Below are 23,242 nucleotides of genomic sequence, written 5' to 3'. Positions count from 1 at the left end.
TTCAGCCAATCAATTAACATGAATCGTTAAATCACATCATTTTGGTAAAATCTTTGCACGCATAGAACATTAGATCTACATTCCAGAGAAGCTGCTTCAGCTGCCATTCAAGATTAGCAAGGCTTTTGTGACTGTATTGATGCTGATAGTACTGATAATTACTGCTCGTTATCGCAGCAAGGGCGAGTTAGGCATTATAGATGAAGCTTACAAATCTTGGTACTTTGAATCCAGACTAAAAAGCGGTGGTGTCTCAAATTTCAGCGTTTCAAAGCTCCTACAAAAAATTTTCAGCCTGAAATTTCCTTCTTTCTTTCGTTATCTTTATATATATACACATATATACAATACACTTGATTTTTGTTCAGTTAAACAACTACAAAACACTCAACAACAAACCTTTATTTTCTATTTACTTTTGAAACCGTTATATTCTTTTTTTCTCTGATTTATTTGAAAAAAAGAATTTGAATTTCTCTGTGAATAGTTTTTGCTTACTTGTCAGTTAAAGATATTAGAACGCACTATCCGGGTCTCTGGCCACAACATAACAGAAAAACGCTTCCTCTCTTCACTTTCTTCCTTTTTATTTTTTTCCAACAACAAAAGAACTGCAACTCAACGAACCAAAAAGCACACAGCTTATTATTATCACTTCCCCAGTAAAAGAAAAAGAGATAATAATAGTTCGTAAGCCATGGATACAAATGAAAAATTCCACGCCGGCCGCATTGAGTCTGGCGCTACAGCTGTTGTCGATCTCAGCGAGAGCTACTGTTCAGCCTCGGTTTCAACTGTAGAATCAGATACACACAATAAACCTGGACTTCATCGCGGTCTGAAAGCCAGACATATTCAGATGATTGCTCTGGGTGGTACCATTGGTAAATATTGATTTTTTTAAAAAGGCGATGTAAGCGAATGGTTGATCCGACTCAACAATCTTTATGTATAATTGTTAAGCTTACCATTTCGTTGTCATATTGCTGCTTCCTTTAATAAATCAATATAGGTACGGGTCTATTCATGGCTTCTGGTAAAGCCATTTCAAATGGCGGACCAGGTGGTGCGTTGGTTGCTTATGCAATTATAGGCATTCTTATCTTCTGTGTCATGATGAGCTTGGGTGAAATGGCCGCCTATATTCCCGTTTCGGGTAGTTTTGCTCATTATGCCAAACGTTTCGTCGATCCTTCCCTTGGGTTTATGCTGGGATGGATCTATTGGGTCAATTGGTCGGTAGGTGTTGCTGTCGAATTGACCGGTGTAGCCATGATGATGGAATTCTGGGTCAAAAGTGTCAACAGTGTCGTTTGGAGTATTATCTGCCTTGCTTTACTTGTTGCTATCAACGTATTCTCCGTCAAAGGCTATGGTGAAATCGAATACTGGATCTCCTTTGTCAAGGTTATTACAGTTATTGTGTTCATCATCGTTGGTCTTTGCGTTGATACAGGTGCTGCAGGTGGGGATCATATTGGCAGTAGAAACTTTCATCTCGACGGTGGTGCTTTCCCTTATGGCTTTTTAGGCGTGTTTAATGTTCTTCTTACCGCTGCCTTTTCTTTCAATGGTGTTGAAATTGTTGGCATCACTGCTGGTGAGTCTCAGAATCCTCATAAGACGGTTCCCGCCGCTGTCAAGCAAGTCTTCTTCCGAATCGTCCTCTTTTATTTTCTATCTATTTTGATTATCGGCCTCGTCATTCCTTACACAGACCCTGATCTTCTAAGAGGCTCCAGTGACGTTGCAGTTTCTCCGTTCACACTTGTTTTTAGAAAAGCAGGTGCTGCGTGGGCTGCCGATTTGATGAACGCTATTATTTTAATTACCATGATCTCCGCTGGTAATTCTGGTGTCTATTCATCTAGTAGAACTCTTTTAGCCCTTGCAGAAAGTGGTTCAGCTCCAAAATTTTTTAAGCGTATCAATCGTTGGGGTATTCCAGTGTATGCTGTATTGGCGACTTGTGCTATTGGTTGCTTAGCTTTCTTGACTAGTTTATGGGGTTCTGGAGAAGTCTTTAACTGGCTAACTGCTTTGCCCTCCGTTGCTGGTTTGATTGTTTGGGTAACCATAGCAATCACCCACCTTCGGTTCAGAAAGGGTCTAAAAGCCCAAGGTAAATCGCTCACCTCTCTACCTTATGTTGCTCCCTTCTTCCCTTTCGGTGACATCTTTGTCATCGTGCTTGGTACTATCGTCATCTTTGGTCAAGGCTATCAAACTTTTATCCCGCCTATTCAAGCTAAGAACTGCGTCTCATCTTATCTCTCTGTCATGTTCTGTGTTGTCTTGTATTGTGGTCACAAGTTGATCAAGAGACCCAAGTTTGTCAAGCCTTCAGAAATGGACTTTGAGACGGGTACCCTTAGTGTTGATGTTTTGAAAGTAAAAGAAGGCGACAGTCTTTACGAAGAAGATTACGCAGCAATGCCATCATGGAAACGTTACTATAAGAAGATTGCCTCGCTTCTTGCTTAACTTAGTTTTGTAGTTTTTTTTTTGTTTTGGGATCCTAAAAGGAACTTTCGTCTGCGAAGACATATGGTATATAGCATATACCGCTGGTTCAATTCCCTCAATTTTTTTTTACTTAGAAAACGCTTATTCCCCCTCACCTTCCATTCACAAATGCATCGATTCTGTCATGTCATTTGTAAATAATGTTTTCAACAACTGTACATATTACTCTATTTTGATAAGCTATACTTCCTCAAGATGCATTAGCTTATGTAGTATATAGTTTCAATTTGATTGAATTTCTATTTATTCATGAATAAAGGCTTTCAACAAGTCCTTTGATTAAATTACCTGCCTGTTTATTCGCGTGTTTGCATTGTATGTCACTATAATTAATCATTTTGAGTCTCCTTATTAAAAGCAGCATGATTTCTCTTTCTTCCTCATTCTTGTTCGTTGTGTCATTCGTCTAAGGCTTGAATCGCCAAACTGAACGCCCGTTCCACTTCGCTCAGGGTCAATTTGCCCTGTCTGTATCTTGCTCCAAATAGATCTAGCGCATTTGAAAAACATTTCTTCAACGCTATCTCCTGATAGGGCGCTAGCTTCCAAGAACATTATTTCTAGTTTTTCGAGTGTGAGTTGTGGAAATCCAAAACATACATGATTCACGCATGTCAAGTAAAGTAAGACTTACCATGTTCCTGTGCGAAACGACTCGCTTCCAGATAGGATACTTCTCTTTCATCTGACTTGTCTGATTTATTACCGACTAATATGATCACCAGTTCTGGGTTTGCTAATGTTCTTACATCGTTTAACCATGACCTAACACCTAAAAAAGTATCCCGACTTGGTAGGAAGAGTGCTATTAATCACTTATACCTTTCCCCCACCCCCTCCCCGCAAACGAAAAGGTCGGTTACTTACTTGCTTATATCATATACAACCAATGCTCCTGCTGTCCCACGGAAGTAACTTTTTGTTAAGGATCTAAACCGTTCCTAAACCATTAATTACTATTATAGACATATAGTAGACTCTTTTTCTTTGATTAAAAAAATGATAATGAGCGTTCCTACCTGTCCTGCTGTATCCCATATTTGCAACTTTATACTTTTATCTGCTATTTGAATGATGCGAGTTCCGAACTCTATCCCTATGGTGTTCATCGAGTTCTTTTTGACTGGTACAACAAAAAGTGGAATGTTTTTGTCAGTATCGGCTTTGCCGTTAAAAAGTTGCAAGGGTTACATTGATTCTCCAAAAAGTGATATAACAAGCATGATCTGTTAGGTTCGTCAATATAATTCGATTAGACAATTTGGTTCAATTATCAAGCAACTGATAACGGTGCTAGTTGCTCGTAACGGTTGCTTTTCTTCATTTTGTTTGTGGGGTAAAAAATAATAAATAAACTTACTTTCCAGTTCCGGAGTCGCCGACTAACAGCAGTTTAAAGAGGAAATCTGTGAACAAAAGGGGCATTTAATTCATAATCCGATAGTGACCTTGAACCTTTCAATAGACTACATTACCATACGCATCTGTCAGCATGAGGAGTTAACGTTACAATGTAAGGAAAAGGCAAAGTAGAATTTTTTACGAAAGAGTTGTGTACATTTATATTGAAGAAGTCACTGAGTTCTAACATTGAGTACCACGACGCAAAACCAAAGCTCAATTGCAATAATTGTAACAGAATTACAAAGTATGAGCATATAAGCCCTATTGAATTTACAGTACTCAGTTGTTGCGAATCAAACAATGGAATAGTTATCTGCATTGCTCAAGATAACCATGCATGAGCCATTGTAATTGACTTTGCCACATGTCTTCATTATTTCAGCATGCTTTTTGTGAAACAAGTAAAATTCAAAATGAATTAAGAAGCTGTCAAATCAAACTTAAACAAGCATATCCTTAAGATGCTACGAACTGTATCACTTTACAGACATGACTTCCCATTTGACCAAATGCTTCAAAAGACTTTTACAATAGTAGGGGTGCGTTTCATTGAAACAAGTATTGAAGATAGATTACATTAACAAGAGTTGAAAGAAAAAAGAGGAGGGAAGATAGAAAGGAAATTGTACGCTATATCTATTCTACATCGTTATTCAAACAATTCATCGAACCCCTTTCCGTTTACTCTAATAATACAGTAGCGCCAAGAGCTTCAAGCGCCTTCTTTAATTTCTCAGCCTCTTCCTTTGGTACACTTTCCTTCAAAACTTTAGGTACACTTTCGACGAATTTCTTGGCTTCAACTAAATTTAAACCGGCCAAATTCTTCACTTCACGGATCACTTTTGCTTTAGAAGCAGCATCTACTTTATCAATCTTGACACTGAATTCGGTCTTTTCAGCAGGCTTTTCTTCTTCTTCAGCAGCAGCAGGTGCGGCTTGACCGGCTGTGGGCATAGCCACTGGCATAGCTATGTCTTGAATATTTAAGCGAGACTATACAAAGTCAAAGGAAGACGCAAAGGAAATAAAAAACAAAAGTTAATAATCAAGAAAACCCCGCATTGTTGACATTCTGTCATAGTTTCTCAACCCAACCCCACTCGTTGCTTTACTTTCACTTATGATAATAGATGATAATACCTTTAATTGAGAAACCAATTCAGAGGTTTGTAGTAATGTTAACTTTTCAATCTCATCAACAATAGCAGTAATCTTAGGATCAACGGTTGCTGAAGTACCAGGGGTAGGGAGAGGTTGTTCAGTGGTATACCAACGTCTAGCATAGACAGGAACTGCTCGTGATAAGCTAAATAATCGTATACAGATATTACATTAACAAAATGCTGAAGACTCTTATTAATTCTATTTCTTCTTTAAGTTACTCCTTATTTACCGAGCTGTTTGTTTTGTGGTGACAACTGAAGCTGAAGAGACTAATCTAGTGGCGGAACGAAGCTATAGATGAGGTTAGCGATCGCGTTTTATCTTTGCTGTTGGCTTCTTCAACTTATTCCAAGCGACAAAAAAGCCTTTTTTCTAAAGTGGTTGACCATGTTTCTGTAATTTACCATTATAAATAAAGATTACTGTACAGATAAAGTTAGAAAAGAAGAAAGGTTGTGTGCCTGTAATAAAAAAAAAGAGGGTTTCCAGTCTGCAAAAAGACGGGGATGCCCCGATTCAAGGGTGGCCTAAAAAAGACTGCTGAGTTAAAATGTAGGAAAGCAGCATAAGATTCTTGTCACAACGCTGATTGCTGACAACGAAGCATGAAATAAACGCGGATAAAATATAATTTTTATATTGCGTTTGAATTTATATATACAGTATACATATATGTATGTATATATATGCAAATTTATGGATATTATTTAAGCTTCCTCCAGGAAGTTATAATCAAATCTGAAGTCCATCTTTTTACGCTGACACCATGCATTCTCATAATCGAAATAGATATATGTGCCTTGTTCGTAGTCTTCTGTAATCACTTTTGGCTCTTCATGACGTTGGAACCATGTAAGGTATTTCTTGTGAAATCTCCATGATTGCTTTTTCAGTTCCCTCGCTGCAAGATATCTAAAAACAATTAAGATTTAGTCCTTTCTCTAAATTTACTTCAAGACCTTTTTCATCAACTGTATATCTCGGGTACTTACTGTTGATATGTGCCTTGTTGGTAATAAAAGATATAGAAGAGTGTATCCATATCAAATTTGTCGAAAATGACAGGGTTATCAAATATAAGTAAAGGTTGCTGTGGATAGTAATCTGGTGTGTTATAGGGATTACGTGGTTGATATACTTTTGGTCTTTCAGAGTCGATGAGATCGGGAACATGTTGTAAACTAGCATTTAACATTTGTGTGGCATATTGGATATCATGTTTATGCTTATTTTTTATAGCTTGGAATGAGGGTGCAAGATCAGCGAGCGAGGGTGGTAATTGATGAATGGAAGGACTATTGTAATCCTCTAACAAATCATGTTCAGTTGGGGATTTTGTGGCTTCATTATCTTGCTGTTCACTTGTGGCTTTATCCTGGTCAGCAATTTTGGGTCGTTCTGCCCATACATTGTCTAAAGGATGACATTCGTCAGTCTACGAGGATATTGTATACCACCAGTGAATAAGGTCCACTACAGGCTTACCTTTATCGGCTGTTTTACTTGAAGGTGTTGCAGTAGCAGCGGTTGGAGCGGGTGCTTCTTGAGACTGCACTGGTGTGGGTAAGGACGATGTATCTTTAACAGTAGCTGATATGTTCTCTGCTTGTACTTGATAAACAAAAGGGATTGCTTAATCATTTCTGAAACTGGTAACGAATCAATGCTGCCGTTCGTTAAAACCTACCTGCTTTTGCGGATGCCCTGGTCTTCTTTGGGCTTTGTGCTGGAGTCGGTACTGCAGATACATTTTCCTGTAAACAGGTAAAAGTAACTAAGGTTGGTGTTTGAACAATGAATTTCTACTGGACAGCAAACTTACTTTTTCATTTTCGTCCTCTTCTGAATCGCTTTTGCCTAAAACAAAGAGGAAGTTAAGTAACTTTCCATCCCGTAGGGAAGTTGTAGTAGTACCGAACCAAAAAATAGTAACATACTATGAAATTCATCCGTTCGAATATCGTACAACTCTTCTTCTTTTTCCAAGTCCAATTCATCGTATAAACCTTCGTCTTCTTCAAAATCTGGCTCACCATTACACTCGACATAATATTGAATGGCATCTTTTAGGTCGTTGACTCGTTCAGGTGCAAGATGATCGTTTTCGAGCAGCCTCAAAATCAATTCTAAACGATTAATGTGATACTTTCGTCTCTCGTTCAGATGCTCTAATTCACTGACATGTTCAGCCTTTTGATGGTCCGCTTTTTTACCACGTTTGGAACCTGAACTTTCTAACTGCTCAATTTCAAATTCTACTGTTTCAATCTGTCGAGAGAGCTCCTCTACTGTGTTATTGACAAAGTCGCAGGCGTCTACTTTTTCCTTCTCCTTTGGGTCTAAACGTTCCCTCTGTAGAAGACCTTCTTTAGAGAAAGCCTTTGTCTTCATTTCTCTTTCTACTTGTTTAAATCGTTCCATTAAAGCTTCAATTAACTTTCGTTTTTCCAAAAGAGAGCGTTTGTCCTTAATGTCGTTATTCGCCAAGTGTGTCTTGATTTGATCTCGAAATCGTTGTAACTTTTTAATTTCCTTCTTCAAGTCTTGTTCATATTTATCTTTTTGATTGCTGCTACTGGCAGATTGTATTTTATCGTAAATGTATTCAAAGGTTTCAATACCTTCATTCACTTTTTTCAATAATCTATCCACTTCAGCTTTTTATTTTGAAAAAACGTGCAATTGTTGCGAAATAAACGATTAACTAATTGAACGGTATGCATCGTGTAGTTGAACGCTACAAATCATACCTTGGAGTCTCTTTAACGACATTGTTTGAATTACGGTTATGCACTGAATACGACTTGAAAGGAAAAAAACCAGAAAACGGGAAAGCTTGTTATGCTAAGAACAAAAAGGCAATGAAAAATGAAAGATTAAAAAAAAAAGAAAAAGAAAAAATAAAAGACAGCACGCCAAAAACTGATAAAATTGCGGGTACAGAATAGAAATGGCCCCTCTATGCTTATAATGTAGGATACTACTATAGTTAGAGAACTAGTTGAGGGGAATTGCTACAGCCAAACAGTTTATAAAAAATCATTTTGTATCTTTAATCTATTCATTAAACGGTATATATGGCGTACTAGTTTATATCATACTCAACATCAATGATTCAGTTGGTTCCACGAACATATTCTTGACATTGAATAGCTCATCGACAAATCGATGGTTTATCTCGATAGAGGTATTTTATTCATTACAACTACCTCGCTCCAAACGTAAACTAAAGGTGACATTTTGTTGGCGTACGTTGCATTCCTACGTTGTACCTTTGTTTGCTTCCCAGCCTCATGTTCCTGGAAAGGTAGTTTGTTGTGTAGGCGGTGTGAACAGCGTAGGCGGTGTAAACGGTGACTTATGACGTTTCTTTTTTTTTCTTTTTTTTTTTTTTTTGATTCCTATCCTAAACCAAGGAAAAAAAAAAAAATATTTTTTTAGCGCTAATTCATACGACGACAGTTTTCCACTCTACCTTCAAATAAGCTAGTAGAAAATGAGCAACGAAACTACAAACTCATTCTCTAAGATGTCTTTGAACCCTTCAGCTGCTGAGTGGAAGCCCAACGCTGGCGCAAAGGCTTTTGTCCCCTCTTTTGCTGCTAAACCCGCTGCAGCTCCTTCTACTGCACAACAACCCGCTGCAGGTGAGACCAGATCTTACATCATTAAAAAAAAGGAAGCGCAATGTCTCCAGAAATCAAATCAGTTAACCTGCCATTCTTTCCCTTTCAACGAATATTTAGCTCCTAGTGCTCCTAAAGTCGTCAAGCTTCCTGAATCAAAAGCTGCCGCTGCACCAAAAGTTGTAAAGCTTCCTGAATCTAAGCCTGCAGCATCTCCTGGTAAATGTCAACTACGGATTCACGATGGGAGTTTTGAATACAGCTCCTTGCCCTTTCGATCAAATAGTTTGTAGACATATAACTGACTTGCTTTTTTTTTACATTTTCTGCTCACTTGATTGCTCTTCAACAGTAGCTGCTTCTGCCGAACAAGCTTCCAAGCCAAAGGTTGATGCACCTAAAGCAGAAGCACCTAAAGTTGAATCAGCTAAACCTGCTGCTGCTCCTGCTGCTGCTGCTGCTCCTGCTGCTTCTTCTGTTAAGAAGGCTGAAGTTTCAGTAGAAGATGATGTCGAAGAACTCGACGATGAAATTACTCAAGATTTATTCGGCAAAGAACATCTCAACGTTGTTTTCATGGGCCACGTCGGTAATGTATCATTCATGAATAATCATGTTCTATTTTATCCCCAGAGAGGTTCAGTCGTTAACCTTATATTTCTTGTTTTATATCGATGTGAATGGAATATTAGATGCTGGTAAGTCAACCATGGGTGGTAATATCCTTTACTTGACTGGTATGGTTGATAAGCGTACCTTGGAAAAGTATGAAAGAGAAGCCAAAGAAGCTGGTAGAGAATCATGGTATCTCTCCTGGGCTTTAGATACCAACACTGAAGAAAGAGCTAAGGTATGTGATGCATCTATTTGTGAGGGAGTGGGGGAAACACATACATACATACACACGCGCGCGCACGCAGCACAAAAACGATAGAAAATGTTTATTGTTTCTCATACAGCTCTTGGATGTTAATATTTATCACACATAGGGTAAAACTGTTGAAACTGGTAGAGCTTATTTTGAGACTGACAAGCGTCGTTATACCATTTTGGACGCTCCTGGTCACAAGAACTTTGTTCCCAGTATGATTCAAGGTGCTTCTCAAGCCGATATTGGTGTACTTGTCATTTCTGCCCGTAAGGGTGAATTTGAAACTGGTTACGAACGTGGTGGCCAGACCCGTGAACATGCCATGTTGGCCAAGACCTCGGGTATCAATAAATTAATTGTTGCTATCAACAAGATGGATGATCCTACTGTGCAATGGGATAAGGCTAGATACGACGAAATTCTTGAAAAATTGACTCCCTTCTTGAAATCTATCGGTTATAATCCCAAGACAGATGTCCATTTTATGCCTCTGTCTGGTTTTACCGGTGCTAACATTAAGGAGCGCGATACCAAGAATTGCCCTTTCTATGATGGTCCTTCTCTTCTCGAATACCTTGACGCTTTCAAAACCAGCGATAGAAAGTTGAATGATCCTTTAATGATGCCTATTTCCGAAAAGTACAAGGTAAGTGAAGATGTAACAAGTCAAAAAAATCGCATGTATAAATAGTGGCTAATACATCTTCTTTTTTTTTTTTCTTTTTTTTTTTACATCGTTTAGGATATGGGTACTATCGTTGTTGGTAAAATTGAAGCTGGTCATATCAAGAAGGGTCAATCTGTCTACATCATGCCCAACAAGGTAGGTTCTTAAGGGAAATCTCGTGATGTCAAAAAGGAAAAATAGGTGACTGATTTGTAACAATCCTCAATTTTTAATAGCAAATTGCTGAAATCACAGCCATTTACGATGAGACTGAAGAGGAAATTGAATATGCCGGTAGTGGTGATAACATCAGAATGCGTTTGAAGGGTGTGGAAGAAGATGAAATCATGCCTGGTTTTGTTATCTGTAGTAAAAAAGCACCTGTCAGGACAACCACCATGTTCGAAGCTGAATTAGCTATTTTGGATCATAAGAATATTATCTGTGCTGGTTATACTGCTGTTTTGCATATTCACGCTGCTGCTGAAGAAGTTAACCTTAACGCTCTTCTCCACTCTATTGATAAAAAGACCCGTAAGAGAACAAAGAGAGCTCCTCAATTCCTCAAACAAGGTCAAAAGGCTATCGTTCGTATTGAAACAGCTGGACCTATCTGTATCGAAACTTTCGCCAAGCTTCCTCAATTGGGTCGCTTCACTCTTCGTGATGAAGGAAAGACAGTGGCCATTGGTAAGGTGACCAAGGTTTTAGAACCTGCCCAAATCCAAGCTCTCCAACAATAGTTTGTATGTTTTTCTTTTTCTTTATCTTTTTTCGATTTGTGATTTGTAAAGCAACCCCACTACAAAGAATAGTTAAGCTTAACAAGAAAATAAAAGTATATCACCTTTTTTTGGTATTATCTTCCCTTTTCTAATAAATTATTATCTGTTTTGTAAAAAAAGCTGGGCAACAGTGTAACACTAAAGAAATCGTTGGACCTTTCTAATTTATTGAGCGCAACCACTGAAAAAGATCAAATAGACTATAGTTCACGTTGACACGGTACTAAGTGCTAGAATTACATTTTTTTTAATGGGATATTTCAGGCTATGTAAAAAGAAAGGTCGTGTGGTTATCTGAATAAACAAATTTGTGTGTATGTGTGTGTGTGTGGTTAAGTATGAAGGTGGCAGAGAAGGAAATGAGGAAAACTCTATCATGCATTACGCCTAAACGATCAGTTTCCGATGGAATAATGTAGGATGAAAGCCCCCAAAAAATATCATAATACAAGAAAATAAATCATACTACTCTAATTTTTTCTTAAAAAAAGGGAAATTTACAAAGAAGGACGGTTGTTGCGGATAGAGGCCAACTTATCGGCAATTTGTTGCAAGAAATCTTCAGTGGTAGAATAATGAGCCGAAGTCATACTGTATAACCATTAAGATAAAAAGAAGAGTTGAATTTGTAAGTCAATCATAATTATCTAGAATTCTGCCCCTTCCCCTGCTATTGTTGCTGCCGATCTCAAAGAAGAAGATACTTACTCTTTTCCGTAGATGATTAAAGCCAAATCCTTTGTCATATGCTTATCAACTTCAATGGTTTCAACACAAGCTCTTTCCAAGTCCTTACAGAATTGGGCCAAGTCAGGGTTATTGTCCAACTTGGCACGATGTTCAAGACCACGAGTCCAAGCAAAGATAGAAGCGATGGGATTGGTAGAGGTCTTGTTACCCTTTTGGTGTTCTCTGTAGTGACGAGTAACAGTACCATGGGCAGCTTCGGCTTCGACTGTTTTACCGTCGGGTGTGTAGAGAACGGAAGTCATGAGGCCGAGAGAGCCATAACCTTGAGCAATGATATCAGATTGAACATCACCGTCATAGTTCTTACAGGCCCAAACGAAGTTACCGTTGGACTTGAGAGCTTGAGCAACCATATCATCAATCAAGCGATGCTCGTACCAGATACCAGCTTGTTCGTATTGAGCCTTGTATTCCTTTTCATAGATCTCTTGGAAGATATCCTTGAAGCGACCATCGTAGGCCTTGAGAATAGTGTTCTTGGTACTCAAATAGAGAGGCATCTTGCGATCGAGAGCAAGACGGAAACAGGCTTGAGCGAAACCTTCAATGGATTCATCCGTGTTGTACATGGCTAAACCGACACCACCAGACTTTTCAAAGTTGTAGACTTGCATCTTTTTGGGCTCACTGCCATCAGCAGGAGTGTAGACGATTTCAAATGTACCAGGTCCTGGGGCAACAAAATCAGTAGCACGATACTATTGTAGAATAGGCAAGGAACATACCAGAAATAACATCCTATGACGTTAGGCCACCTGTGGTCTTTTCCCTTTTCTCTCTCTCTCTCTCTCTCTCTCTCTCTCTCTTTTTTTTTTTTTCTTCTTCTTCTTTTTACCTGGTCACCGTGAGCATGTCTGCCAATAATAATAGGGTTGGTCCAACCAGGAACAAGTCTAGGAACATTATTGACAATAATAGGTTCACGGAAAACAGTACCGTTCAAGATGTTACGAATAGTACCGTTAGGAGATTTCCACATCTTCTTGAGGTTGAATTCTAAGAGCAGAGTTCTGTTTAAGTTTTTTCTTTTTTCCTCTTTTGTGGTTATATCCACTGAATGATAGTAGGTGTAATTTTACCTTTGACACGAGCCTCGTCGGGAGTAATGGTGGCACACTTGATGCCTACATTGTACTTCTTAATGGCTTCAGCAGCGTCAACGGTAACTTGATCGTCCGTCTAGTAACAAAAGGACAAAGGTAGAAGGAAATAAATAAATGGGAAAGGAACCGAGATATCTCTCCAAAAGGTAGAAGGACTCGTAGCTCAACTATTTCGACTACTTACAGCATCACGGTTTTCAACGCTAAGATCGTAATACTTGATATCCAATTCGAGGTAAGGCAAAATGAGCTTATCCTTGATGAATTGCCAGATGATTCTGGTCATTTCATCACCATCAAGGTCAACAACGGGATTCTTAACGACAATCTTTCCAGGCATTTTAAGATATAACTTGTATTGAGAAAAAGGATAAAACCGAAAAAAAAGAAGAAAAAAAAAGGTCTTTTTTTATCAAAAGAGTAAAGGATAAATTCTCATATTTATATGTGCAAAAAAAGAAGGCCATTCAACCTAACAATGCCCATTCATGCGGTGTTTCAATAACTTTCATCTTATTGTAGATGGTACATTTAAAGGGTGCAACAAAACAACTTGATTAGGTCATAGCAAAAAAAGCCAACATGCTAAGGGGTGGGGAGTGGGGCAAAGGGGGTGCAGAAGTGGCATTTCACACACAAAATCAGGGCAATTCTTCACCCCGCATTTTTTTCTTGTTTCGGAGATCCAATTTCTTTTTGACATTTAGGCAGCCGTGATTCGGCGAACTTTATCCATCTTTTGCCCGCATCCCATTCGAAAAAGTCTGTGCTCATCCATTTGGCTTATCGCCTTGGAAACCAATCAAAAGCATAGTAACTTTACGTCTATATCATGGGTCTCTGTTTCTTTGACCCTTGCGTGCATAACCACGACAAGAAGTTTATGATGCCACGACCTTTATTTGGTAAAGAACGAGTTGGTTAGGAAAAAGAAGACGAGGCTTGGTGTGGTGGAAAGAAAACAAGCAAAGTAACTGACTGACTAATCTTGTCTGTAGATAAAGCGGGAGATATACCTCATTTTCAATATACCCCTTCGTATACTTAAAGTTAAGACAGCTATTTAATGAACGACGTGTGAAAACGGTTTTATACGTTCTAACTTTGCTCTATGAGTGGTGGACGGAAGAAAAAGTAACGCTAGTGCGACAGGATTTACAAATTTGGCGTAGTGACGAAAGTACGGTAAAAGAGCTGATTAGATTATTTTTGTTATTCGTATTACTTTCAAACTGATTATCTATCAATAACGTAAGCTTTTCTGTTTCAAACGTATTCAAAGATGAAAGGCACAGATAATCGCGCATAGCTATTCAATTTAATCTGTAGGGTTCATATGTTTGCTTCTACATTGAGTTGATGCTAAGACCAAGAAGCTCAGAGAAAGTAAATGTAATAACGATGCTTTAACAAGCGGTACTAAAGTTCCGGCATCATCAAGTCATATTGTGCAATAGCTTGCATCAGAATTTGTATGCTTTCTTTTTGGGTTTGATTTTTTTTTAAGGAGCATGTTGAGCATGGCAAGCACGTGAGGAGGATCTGCTTCATTCAGAAAGTGACGCCTTCCTTTTCACTCTGTCTTTTTCAGTGACCCTGATTCCGTTTTTATCTCGTTTGTTTTCTTTAAACTCGATGTACTCTTTGTGTTGAAATCGTTTTCTCATTATCAAAGGTAGCGAAAGAACAGAAGCTCAAAACTGCACTTAATGGAGGAATTCATGTATTAAAATAGGCTGACACGTCCCTGAATTTTCTCAAAGTTCACTTGGCAGAGCATCAGCATGTTTAATGAACGACGATATATGCGTTGAAGCCTGCTTTTCACAAAAAAAAAAAAAAAAAAAAAAAAAGAAAAGACAAAAGCTGTGAAAAGAAAAAAGCAATCACTTATATACAAGTGTTTACTAACAATTCTAAAACTAAAGGTTTATGAATAATAAATAGCTTAGAAAAGAGGTATACATGATTTTGGGGTGTAATAAAAGTAATGTTGAAATAAGACGAATGGAATAGAATAATGTAATAGGAGATATGTATATGTGAAAGAAATAAATAATAGAGAGTACACAGTACTCCATGGTAGATTTTCTTTTTTCCTTTTTTTTTTTTTTTTTTTTTTTTTTTTTTTTTTTTTGGTGGCCATTCAAAGAAGAAAAGGCAAGCCCTTTCCTGGCCCCGTCCGCACGTCAGTTTTTCATATGGAGGTAAAGAGTAGCTTAATGAGCTGTAGTATCAGTGCATGCAATAACGGTTAATTTGCCTCTTTGAATAGCTTGGACAAAGGCCTCTTCCATATCCAATGCGGAAGTCAGTGTTTCATTTTTCCCGGTAGCCTCACTTTTGTACTCCATAGTTAATGTGAGTGTGTATGAAGATCCAATGCGATCAATTACTTTTTGCTTCAAATAGTCCAAGGAACAATCGATAGGCACTTTGATAGCAAACATATCCTCTTTGTGAATAATCTTGATTTTGATTTTTTGTTGTTGTGGATTGGTCATAGTTACAGCTGCAGAAGATGTAGGTCCCGTCAGTGAAGGCACTTTATCTAGAATGACGGCCTCTACCTCTGCCTGTGCTTCTGCCTGTACATCTGTTCGTGTCTCTTCGATTGAAAGCGTGGTTGGTGACTTTGCGTTTGTTTCACGCATGTTATTATTGATAGGTGTTGACTGAGCTATACTCAATACTTCCTCTGCCGTTTCGTCTAATTCAAAGCAATGTTGATGGATCAATCGCGGATCGTAGTCCAGTTCAATGTCTCCTTCATGCACACCAAACAAGAACTTTTGAACCAGTTCACATTGTGAAATATACTTGGGTAATCGTAGTAATTCCTGACAATAACGATTAAGATCCAACTGTCTTTCGGCAGTCAGCTTTTCGTCCACATAACTCAAAGGACCCGGCATGAAGGGTAAAATGCGTTCGCTTTCTCCTGTGCGCCCAGCTTCCAGAGGAAAATGATTCAACAAGTTCATTTGAAAGTCATAAAAATCTAGACAATGCCATTTCAAAAAGAGAAAAAGTTATTTAAGGATCAACAAGCTGCGCGCGTCGTCTTTCTTTACCTTCATATAATCGATACAGAATACGGTGACAATGTTGATGTACGCGTCCATAAATAACAAACCAATACTGATCTCCTTCTAATATATAGGAATCCACAGAGGCAAAGACAACAAACAGATTGTTTGTGTTGAGGGTATCATTCGTGATGGGTGATGAGGAATAAGCGATGGATGTACGACGTCGTGACTGATATTCGCTCTCTTGTTGATCTGATAGTGTCACTGTTACTGTAGTTGGCGTTGGCGTTGTGGTCGTGGTTGTGACAGGTTGTCCTAATGTAGCCGTTGTACAAGTATTTGATTTAGACGAATTTGCAGCAGCAGCAGCAGCAGCAGCAGCAGCAGCAGCAGAAGAAGAAGAAAACGAAGAAGAAGAGGAGGACAAAGATGAGTGGTAGCTATTACATGTGCGGGGTGATTGCTGTTTTTGTTGACTATGACGACTGCTATCACTACTACTACTGCTACTACTATTACTACTACTGTAACAACTAGGATTACCAAAAGTATCCATCATAATGAGTTCACCGGTTTGAGCATCACGCACTTCAACAAAAGACACAGGAATTAATCCGGGCCCACCCAAACGACCAATAGGTTTGGCAATGAACCACTCATGATTCGACTGGGCGATAACCACAATAGCTTCACCCGCTTGAGCTTCTAATTCATCAGGTCTTTCGGCTTTGAAATCATACATAACAACACCATAGAATTGTTTCTTTTTGCTTACTTGTTGACCTGTGTATTAAAAAAAAGTGACATGGGTTGGTTATGCTCCTACTATAGCAAAAATGAGAAAAATTTCTTCGTTTACCATGAGGGGTCATATCAGAAAATCCAGAATCTAGTTCAGAGTGTAACGATGATGAGCCATTCGTTGAAGAAGATGAATTGGGTCTGGTGCCTATTTTTGGATGTGTTGCAGCTAAAGATGGCGTCGCAGTTGAGGTGGTGGTGGTGGTCGTGGTGGTGGTCGTGGTCGTGGTAGGTGACAGCAATATATTTCTGCTTTCATTTCTCTCTATCACTTGGAAATAAGGCACAGGCACGATGCCTTTTAAATTGGTTGCTGGATTACAAGCCTCGTACCAATCCAAATCATCTTCCCTGCTTGTCACATGAAAAAAGTCGCCTTTCTGAAACGAAATTTCGTGAGGCCCTTTGGCCCTGTAATCATATAGAGCTTTAATGATCTTCTTTGGTAACTCTAGATTGGCATTGGTATTGTTTATTTGAACAGGCGTCGATATTTTCGTCTTTGTAAGCCGTTTTCTTGCTTTTGATTTCTTGTTGTGTAATGAAGAAGAATGGCTTGAGAAAAACATAATGTGTTTGGAGTGAAAAAGTAGAAAAAAAAAAGGTGAAAAAAAAGTAAGGAAAAGCGAGAAAAGGAAAGAGTTATACACAGTAGTGAAAAATTAAGGGGTTGTCGATTGTCCAATGTTGTTTATTTGCACGGAGATTTAAAGATATGCAAACCAATAAAAATAAGGTGTGAGCCGGGAAAGTTTTTTATGTAAACAACGCGCGTAAGAATAAGAAAGTTTTTTATTAAATTACATAATTGCTTGCTTTAAATGCATAATTAATGAAGGCTGCTGTTTGTTCAAGAACAACCTGCTTAAATTGTGTCAATAGACAAGGACTTGATCTTGTTCATCGTTAGGATACGAAACACGTCTGGATAGGGTCTGGATTCTAAAATAGGTAGCTTGACATTAGGCTAAGGGAAGGGCCATTTGATAGGGACGTTTTTTTTTTGTTTTTTTTTCGCTTTGTCCATTGAAAAATATACCCAAAAATGTGGATATGTTTATGAGAAAAGGGAAGCAAATCAAAACAACAGAAATTCCACACTAAAAAGGGTAAAAAGAATAAGCTTTTTTCTATCACTCCTCAATTGTCATGTCACGTTCTATCTGTGAAGAATCGAGAATATTTTTCATGTACTTTTATTAATGCATTGCATAAAAAAGCAATTAATCATCATAATAATAATAATGAAAAAAAAAAGCAAGAAAAAAGCAAGCAAACAACACCATGTACATTGCCTGAGCTAAAACAATAGAAACATTTTGTTACCAACAGGATGCATCACAGAAAAGAAAATCATTGTTGATGGTCCTTTTTCCATGAAACCCGCAGTCTAGAACTCGTCGATAGCTTCACGATGTCCAAGGTGCAGCTTCATGTGTGTGTGCGTGTGTGTGTGTGGGGGGGGGAGAGGCAATTCGACGGGCGGATGACTCTTTCCAACTGTAAAAAAGGCGTTTTCCTTACCAAAAGCTTTTGTCAAAGAAGAACGCTTCACGTGATTCTTTTTCAATTTCTAGTTCTTTTTTGGACTGGCAAAGTAGAAAAAATTTCCACCCAATGACGATTTTGTCCCACCTTGACCCTCTCTTTTTCTTTCTTCTTTTTATTGACTAAAAAATCTTGTGTGCCTTGGACTATAAATACAATAGAGAAACATGTTCTTATCCAAAGCGTCTCTTTTTCTTTTTCCTGTAAAAAGGTCACTTAAGAATAGACTGTTTTACGTCCACAATAGCATTATTTATCCAAAAAGAACGTTCTCCACCACAATGACAGTAATGGCTCAAGACGAAAAAGAACGTGTTTGTATCATTGGATCTGGTAATTGGTAATAAGGCACATATTAATCTAAGACCAACTCTTTGTTTTGCTGGGTTTTCTTTTTTCTTTTTTTTTTGTCTCAAGTCATTGTTGCTGATATTTGTATTTTTTTTTTCTTTTTAGGGGTTCAGCAGTAGGTAAAATCATTGGTGAAAATGTCTTGAAATACCCAGCTTTATTTGAGCCCGAAGTCAAACAATGGGTCTTTGAAGAGATGTACAAAGGTGAAAAGCTCACGGACGTTATTAATCGTGAGAAAGAAAACCCAAAGTATTTACCAGGCATTAAATTCACCAGCAACAATATAACCGCTGTGCCTGACTTGATCGAAGCCACTAAAGGAGCCACCATTCTTGTCTTTGTTTTGCCTCATCAATTCGTACGTGGCGTATGTAACGCATTAAAGAAATCAGAAAAGACAGCTCACCCCTCAGCCAAAGCCAAAAAGGATATCAAAGCTATCTCACTCATCAAAGGATTGGATATTAAACCAGAAGGAGTCACCTTATTCTCAGAAGAAATCGCCCGACATTTGGGCTTGAAAAATGTAGCAGCATTGAGTGGTGCGAATATAGCAGATGAAGTTGCTTTAGAACGATTCTGTGAAACCACCATTGGCTGTCAATCGGAAGAGAATGGTCAGTTGTTCTTCAAACTCTTCAACACACACTATTTCCACGTCAATGTCATAAAGGACCATGTGGGTGTCGAATTATGCGGTGCTTTGAAGAACGTGGTAGCTGTAGGAACAGGTATATCCGACGGCCTTGGTTATGGTAGTAACACAAAAGCCGCCATCATAAGACTGGGCCTGATGGAAATGCGCAAATTTGGCCAGACGTTTTTTGGTTCAGCCGTAGAAGATACCACCTTTTTTGAATCCTGTGGTGTGGCCGACTTGATCACTACTTGTTCAGGTGGCCGTAACCGTAGAGTAGCTGAGGCTTTTGCAAAGACAGGTAAACCCATTGACGAACTGGAAAAGGAATTACTGAACGGACAGAAGCTGCAGGGGACATTGACAGCTCATGAGGTCCATCAGTTCCTCTCAGCTCGTGGCAAAACTCAAGACTTTCCATTATTCGAAACAGTCTACCGTATCATTTATGAAAGAGCGCCCCTAGAATCCATTGTTCGTAATATCACCCTTTAAAAAGTCGAATCTCTTTTTATTTTATTTGCATTTTCCACAGTAGATTCGCGCATTGTATCATTAAGTTAGTTACGGATAAAAATAGTATTTCTGATGGTTTGAATAAAGTTATTTTTGTAGAAAATCAAAGAATCTATCACGTCCTGAATGAACAACTCGTTTTGTTCTTCTTCTTTTCTTCTAGCAGATGCGTTACCGTCGTCGTCACCTTCTTGTCCTGAGAAGCCTTTGTTGTTGTTGTTGTTGTTGTTGTTGTTGTTGTTGTTGTTATATGGAGTTTCATTCAAAACGTTCGCTTCATCTTTCTTCTGTTTGTTGGCAGTGGTATCATCTATGTAGATTGTAAACGCCGTCTGTTCTGTGGGTATAGAGGTATAGTAAATATGTCTAAAGCGATATTCGTTGTCTACAATAAATTGAAAGGAAAATACAGGAGGCTGCTGTTGTCGCTGCTGTTGTTGTTGTGTTTGCATTAATATAGATGAATCAAGTATATAATAACCAGGTCTATCATCTACTTTTCGGATGGGTATCAATTGATGCTGCTGATCATCTGGTAATAATAATAGAACTCGGGGTTCAGTAGATGCCCAATCGAGTTCTCTTTTCGGATTTCGTGTAGTCACAATAAAATGAAAGAAAGGGTTGGCATGTATCTCATCACCGTCCTTGCTGTCAGTATCCTCTAAACAGAGTGAGTTTTCAAAGGGTAGCACGTCCGATGCACAGGGAAACCGTACCAGCTCAAATTGAGCGGTCCAATGATGAGACTCTTTGATATACTTGAGAGTGTAGTAAATCAAGAGTCCACAGCCAAAGAGAAAGGTCATGGCTTTACAAAACTGATAGCAGTCAACATACCATCCATGTTTAAAGTTGATATGCGTAGTATGTAGCAGTTCTCGTTTTCCGTTGCCTAGTCTTGTTCGTAACTGCTGCTCCTTTTTGGTAGCAGATGGTACATTCTCATCCACAACGCTCTTATCTCTTTGACTAGCCTTCCCATTTTTTCTTCTTCTTCTTCTTAGGGTTGATGCTGTATCTGTTTGACTAGCACTACGACTACTACTACTACTACTATTACTACGACGACGACGACGACTACCAAGATGGCTGTTCCTCAGTTTTCCTTTACCCTTTTGTAGTTGTTGCTGTTCTTTTTGCTGCAGTTTTGAAAGATATTCTTCTTCTTTCAACAACACCTGTCGTTCTCTTGTTCGTTTCAATAATTCAAAGATTGACCCATCATTAATGGCACAGAACTGATCCACAGTCAAGATCTGGTATGTAGCCACACGTGGTTCATTAAACTGTAAGCATTCCATAGACTGTAATTTACTTAAACGGTCTAACTGCGATAGTTCTAGCTCATTTTTGCTCCTTCGTCGCTTATCTGTGCTGTTGCCATCTTTTCCGGCAGTGGCAGGGGCTTCGAAACTAGCTCTTTTGAAGGAGGGTGGTTGCCCGACATCCAAATTACTTAAATCAAGACACCTCACTTTATACTGCGTCAGCAAGTCGGCAAAATGCTTTTTCATCCTTTCATCCCGGTAGACAGTCAGTGGTAATACATAAATGCCGAATTTGCGTAAGATGCATAAAACCTCCAATTCTTTCCTGACTCTTTTATCATACTCTTCTAACAGTAGACGCTGAGAATGTCGTTCTGTGGCTGCATTGGCATGACTATGTGCACCGTTACTACTATGACTGCTTGCTGCGTTCGGAAGCGAGTGGGCTGGTGATTGCCCTTCATAGATATAAATACATAGATCGATGCCATTAGGTGTTTTCTCGGGGCGCATTGTCAAACTGACATGATTATATTTGGATACAGCGGTTGCTAGTAGGTCTTTCAGATAGGCTGTAGCAGGTATATCTGATGGATGGGGACATTGATGCGACGCGTACTGAAGGAGCAGATATCGCAGCTCAGACAGTCGCCTTTCTTCTTCCTTCTCTTGGTCTTGTTGCAGACCCCCTGCTGCGTTAGATGCTGCTGCGGAAGACGTTTGATAAGCTCCCCAAGTAAAGTCAGCTTCAATCAAAGAAACACCCATATCTCTCAAAAAGAAGGACTCTTTTTGTTGCGGAGGTGCTGGTGATGATATGGCTGGTATATGGAATGGATGGTCCGACTGCTGCTGTGTGATGATGGGCTCCAAAGGATCAGAAAGAAATGCAATGTTGTATTTCGTTTCCTCAAATGCCGACACTAATGCGTTGCCTCCTTGAAGGTCGTTTTGGGACTTTACAGAGCTCGGCCGTTTCTTTTTCTTGCTGCTTTGAGGACTTTTCGTGTCATGAAGGACGTAGATAAGGCCTTGCGTCAACTTTTTCAAGAGGTCTTCCTTCTTTTTAGCGCTGATAGACCCCATGAACAATACTCTGTACAAGATAGGATGATCAAAGTATCCGTCATAAGGGTGAGCGTGTGGTGTAGTCTTGATATTTTTAGATTCGTTCTCTGCTTCCACATCGCTTTCATTTCCATCCTCATTATCTTCTTCTTCTTCTTCTCGTTTTGAGAGAGCAGCACTACTACTGCTGCTACCATAAATGCTGTTGCTATTTCGCAGAAAAGAAGGCGAGGAAACAGAATACTGTTGTAAAAAATTACGTATAGATGAGGAACTCGTACTGAAACGCTTTTCGGCAGCCAACATCTTTTCTGTAAGGTCAGATTGTTCCAACAAGATAGACTCGACTCCTTCATCTTCATTAGCATCATTGTTATCGTCTACCTCGTCTTCATCATCCACATATTTGTCTTCATTTTCTTCATTGCTATCGTCCGTGCTTTCTTCTTCTATCATATCACTCGTTTTTTCAATTTCGATAGACTCATCGCCAACAAATAAACCTTGATTCGTATGATGTTGTTGTTTGTTAAAAGACCATAATCCGTCATGAAGGCCGTTGTTGCTATTTCTAACGGTGTTTTTACAAGTAGGATTACGGTCTTTACTTTTATTGCTATTCGTGGATGGAAATGCTGCAGAAGAAGACGGAAGATCTATAAATATATGCCAGCTCTTTCGATGTCACTACTTCAGTAATTAAAAGAAACAGGCACCCTATCATCTTGTTTTTTTTTTTACCTTGTGATAGACGTCTTTTTCTCACAGTGGCACTCAACTTACTACTGTCACTGTTAATACTACCACTGCTGCTGTACTCAGGCATTCTCGACGCTGCTGATTTTGTTATCTGTGTGCTTTTTTAATCTGTTGTATAAGCTAATTTCGTGAGGAATAAAGCTTGGATTCTGTTAATTTAATAATTAAAAAAAAAAAAAAAAAAAAAAAAGAGAGAGAGAGAGGAAAAAAAGAAGTATTAGAGAAATAAGGGGTCATCATTTTCTTTACTTCGACATAAATTGCACACACGCATAATGTTGTAACCTAAAATCAGGTTCACTCTCGAGTATGACAAAAAGCTCAATTTAAAGTCACGTTACTTAAATAGCGAAAAGA

At 38.7% G+C, this 23,242-nt stretch overlaps 10 protein-coding genes across 10 annotated transcripts; 3 read left to right on the top strand and 7 right to left on the bottom strand.

Annotated features, from left to right (window-relative positions):
• Positions 1–319: 319 nt before the first annotated feature.
• Positions 320–2,793, top strand: BDF20DRAFT_879792 (amino acid permease/ SLC12A domain-containing protein). Its single transcript, XM_053081584.1, has 2 exons — positions 320–884; positions 1,013–2,793. Exons 1-2 carry the CDS (start codon positions 698–700, stop codon positions 2,482–2,484), a joined length of 1,659 nt encoding a protein of 552 aa, XP_052935118.1. The 5' UTR covers positions 320–697; the 3' UTR covers positions 2,485–2,793.
• Positions 2,794–4,153, bottom strand: BDF20DRAFT_879783 (ras-related protein rab-4B). Its single transcript, XM_053081583.1, has 7 exons — positions 4,002–4,153; positions 3,887–3,932; positions 3,718–3,752; positions 3,546–3,649; positions 3,394–3,467; positions 3,161–3,315; positions 2,794–3,086 (listed from the first exon to the last, which is right to left on the bottom strand). Exons 1-7 carry the CDS (start codon positions 4,018–4,020, stop codon positions 2,878–2,880), a joined length of 642 nt encoding a protein of 213 aa, XP_052935117.1. The 5' UTR covers positions 4,021–4,153; the 3' UTR covers positions 2,794–2,877.
• Positions 4,154–5,583, bottom strand: BDF20DRAFT_879779 (ribosomal protein L7/L12 C-terminal domain-containing protein). Its single transcript, XM_053081582.1, has 5 exons — positions 5,502–5,583; positions 5,327–5,388; positions 5,074–5,239; positions 4,416–4,926; positions 4,154–4,316 (listed from the first exon to the last, which is right to left on the bottom strand). The coding sequence occupies exons 1-4, from the start codon at positions 5,502–5,504 to the stop codon at positions 4,612–4,614; spliced, it is 546 nt and encodes a 181-aa protein (XP_052935116.1). The 5' UTR covers positions 5,505–5,583; the 3' UTR covers positions 4,154–4,316; positions 4,416–4,611.
• Positions 5,584–5,804: 221 nt separating this feature from the next.
• Positions 5,805–7,869, bottom strand: BDF20DRAFT_837015 (Not1 N-terminal domain, CCR4-Not complex component-domain-containing protein; the record flags this gene model as incomplete). Its single annotated transcript, XM_053079004.1, has 7 exons — positions 5,805–6,009; positions 6,090–6,510; positions 6,583–6,708; positions 6,785–6,851; positions 6,920–6,954; positions 7,035–7,754; positions 7,848–7,869. 7 exons carry the CDS (start codon positions 7,867–7,869, stop codon positions 5,805–5,807), a joined length of 1,596 nt encoding a protein of 531 aa, XP_052935115.1.
• Positions 7,870–8,966: 1,097 nt separating this feature from the next.
• Positions 8,967–11,004, top strand: BDF20DRAFT_822545 (P-loop containing nucleoside triphosphate hydrolase protein; the record flags this gene model as incomplete). The annotated part of the gene is made up of 5 exons (XM_053077709.1): positions 8,967–9,312; positions 9,416–9,573; positions 9,713–10,240; positions 10,337–10,417; positions 10,498–11,004. 5 exons carry the CDS (start codon positions 8,967–8,969, stop codon positions 11,002–11,004), a joined length of 1,620 nt encoding a protein of 539 aa, XP_052935114.1.
• A 539-nt stretch (positions 11,005–11,543) lies between these two features.
• Positions 11,544–13,239, bottom strand: BDF20DRAFT_906835 (isocitrate dehydrogenase [NADP]; the record flags this gene model as incomplete). Its single annotated transcript, XM_053083313.1, has 5 exons — positions 11,544–11,637; positions 11,755–12,494; positions 12,632–12,792; positions 12,876–12,975; positions 13,084–13,239. 5 exons carry the CDS (start codon positions 13,237–13,239, stop codon positions 11,544–11,546), a joined length of 1,251 nt encoding a protein of 416 aa, XP_052935113.1.
• Positions 13,240–14,737: 1,498 nt separating this feature from the next.
• On the bottom strand, positions 14,738–15,036 carry BDF20DRAFT_879759 (uncharacterized protein). Its single transcript, XM_053081581.1, has one exon. It carries the CDS (start codon positions 14,978–14,980, stop codon positions 14,822–14,824), a length of 159 nt encoding a protein of 52 aa, XP_052935112.1. The 5' UTR covers positions 14,981–15,036; the 3' UTR covers positions 14,738–14,821.
• Positions 15,017–17,333, bottom strand: BDF20DRAFT_879758 (uncharacterized protein). Its single transcript, XM_053081580.1, has 3 exons — positions 16,791–17,333; positions 15,974–16,714; positions 15,017–15,900 (listed from the first exon to the last, which is right to left on the bottom strand). The coding sequence occupies exons 1-3, from the start codon at positions 17,299–17,301 to the stop codon at positions 15,119–15,121; spliced, it is 2,034 nt and encodes a 677-aa protein (XP_052935111.1). The 5' UTR covers positions 17,302–17,333; the 3' UTR covers positions 15,017–15,118.
• A 1,088-nt stretch (positions 17,334–18,421) lies between these two features.
• Positions 18,422–19,905, top strand: BDF20DRAFT_879753 (glycerol-3-phosphate dehydrogenase 1). Its single transcript, XM_053081579.1, has 2 exons — positions 18,422–18,620; positions 18,737–19,905. Exons 1-2 carry the CDS (start codon positions 18,448–18,450, stop codon positions 19,764–19,766), a joined length of 1,203 nt encoding a protein of 400 aa, XP_052935110.1. The 5' UTR covers positions 18,422–18,447; the 3' UTR covers positions 19,767–19,905.
• Positions 19,799–23,193, bottom strand: BDF20DRAFT_621156 (uncharacterized protein). The gene is made up of 4 exons (XM_053075895.1): positions 23,156–23,193; positions 22,910–23,034; positions 22,511–22,761; positions 19,799–22,369 (listed from the first exon to the last, which is right to left on the bottom strand). The coding sequence occupies exons 2-4, from the start codon at positions 22,950–22,952 to the stop codon at positions 19,832–19,834; spliced, it is 2,832 nt and encodes a 943-aa protein (XP_052935109.1). The 5' UTR covers positions 22,953–23,034; positions 23,156–23,193; the 3' UTR covers positions 19,799–19,831.
• Between the last annotated feature and the right edge of the window lie 49 nt (positions 23,194–23,242).

Source organism: Mycotypha africana (assembly GCF_025528875.1).
Source record: "Mycotypha africana strain NRRL 2978 chromosome Unknown BDF20scaffold_7, whole genome shotgun sequence".
Taxonomy (NCBI): Eukaryota; Fungi; Mucoromycota; class Mucoromycetes; order Mucorales; family Mycotyphaceae; genus Mycotypha; species Mycotypha africana.
Note: the sequence above shows the minus strand (reverse complement) of the source record. Positions and strands in the feature narration are given on the sequence as shown.

What these genes read in the sequence shown, in the direction of transcription:
- BDF20DRAFT_879792 (XM_053081584.1), top strand. Translation starts at nt 698, where the DNA reads ATGGATACAAATGAAAAATTCCACGCCGGCCGCATTGAGTCTGGCGCT. An exon ending in TGCTCTGGGTGGTACCATTG is followed by an intron (nt 885 to 1,012) that starts GTAAATATTGAT and finishes AAATCAATATAG; the next exon opens with GTACGGGTCTATTCATGGCT.
- BDF20DRAFT_879783 (XM_053081583.1), bottom strand. An exon ending in TCACTTTTTGGAGAATCAAT is followed by an intron (nt 3,650 to 3,717) that starts GTAACCCTTGCA and finishes TTGTTGTACCAG; the next exon opens with TCAAAAAGAACTCGATGAAC. An exon ending in TATGGGATACAGCAGGACAG is followed by an intron (nt 3,468 to 3,545) that starts GTAGGAACGCTC and finishes TTAATGGTTTAG; the next exon opens with GAACGGTTTAGATCCTTAAC.
- BDF20DRAFT_879779 (XM_053081582.1), bottom strand. An exon ending in ACCACAAAACAAACAGCTCG is followed by an intron (nt 5,240 to 5,326) that starts GTAAATAAGGAG and finishes ACGATTATTTAG; the next exon opens with CTTATCACGAGCAGTTCCTG. An exon ending in AATTGGTTTCTCAATTAAAG is followed by an intron (nt 4,927 to 5,073) that starts GTATTATCATCT and finishes GACTTTGTATAG; the next exon opens with TCTCGCTTAAATATTCAAGA.
- BDF20DRAFT_879759 (XM_053081581.1), bottom strand. Translation starts at nt 14,980, where the DNA reads ATGGAGTACTGTGTACTCTCTATTATTTATTTCTTTCACATATACATA.
- BDF20DRAFT_879758 (XM_053081580.1), bottom strand. Translation starts at nt 17,301, where the DNA reads ATGTTTTTCTCAAGCCATTCTTCTTCATTACACAACAAGAAATCAAAA. An exon ending in TTCTGATATGACCCCTCATG is followed by an intron (nt 16,715 to 16,790) that starts GTAAACGAAGAA and finishes TTTAATACACAG; the next exon opens with GTCAACAAGTAAGCAAAAAG. An exon ending in TCTGTATCGATTATATGAAG is followed by an intron (nt 15,901 to 15,973) that starts GTAAAGAAAGAC and finishes GGCATTGTCTAG; the next exon opens with ATTTTTATGACTTTCAAATG.
- BDF20DRAFT_879753 (XM_053081579.1), top strand. Translation starts at nt 18,448, where the DNA reads ATGTTCTTATCCAAAGCGTCTCTTTTTCTTTTTCCTGTAAAAAGGTCA. An exon ending in ATCATTGGATCTGGTAATTG is followed by an intron (nt 18,621 to 18,736) that starts GTAATAAGGCAC and finishes TTTTCTTTTTAG; the next exon opens with GGGTTCAGCAGTAGGTAAAA.
- BDF20DRAFT_621156 (XM_053075895.1), bottom strand. Translation starts at nt 22,952, where the DNA reads ATGCCTGAGTACAGCAGCAGTGGTAGTATTAACAGTGACAGTA. An exon ending in TAGTATTAACAGTGACAGTA is followed by an intron (nt 22,762 to 22,909) that starts GTAAGTTGAGTG and finishes CTTCTTCTGCAG; the next exon opens with CATTTCCATCCACGAATAGC. An exon ending in ATGTGGATGATGAAGACGAG is followed by an intron (nt 22,370 to 22,510) that starts GTAGACGATAAC and finishes TTTTTACAACAG; the next exon opens with TATTCTGTTTCCTCGCCTTC.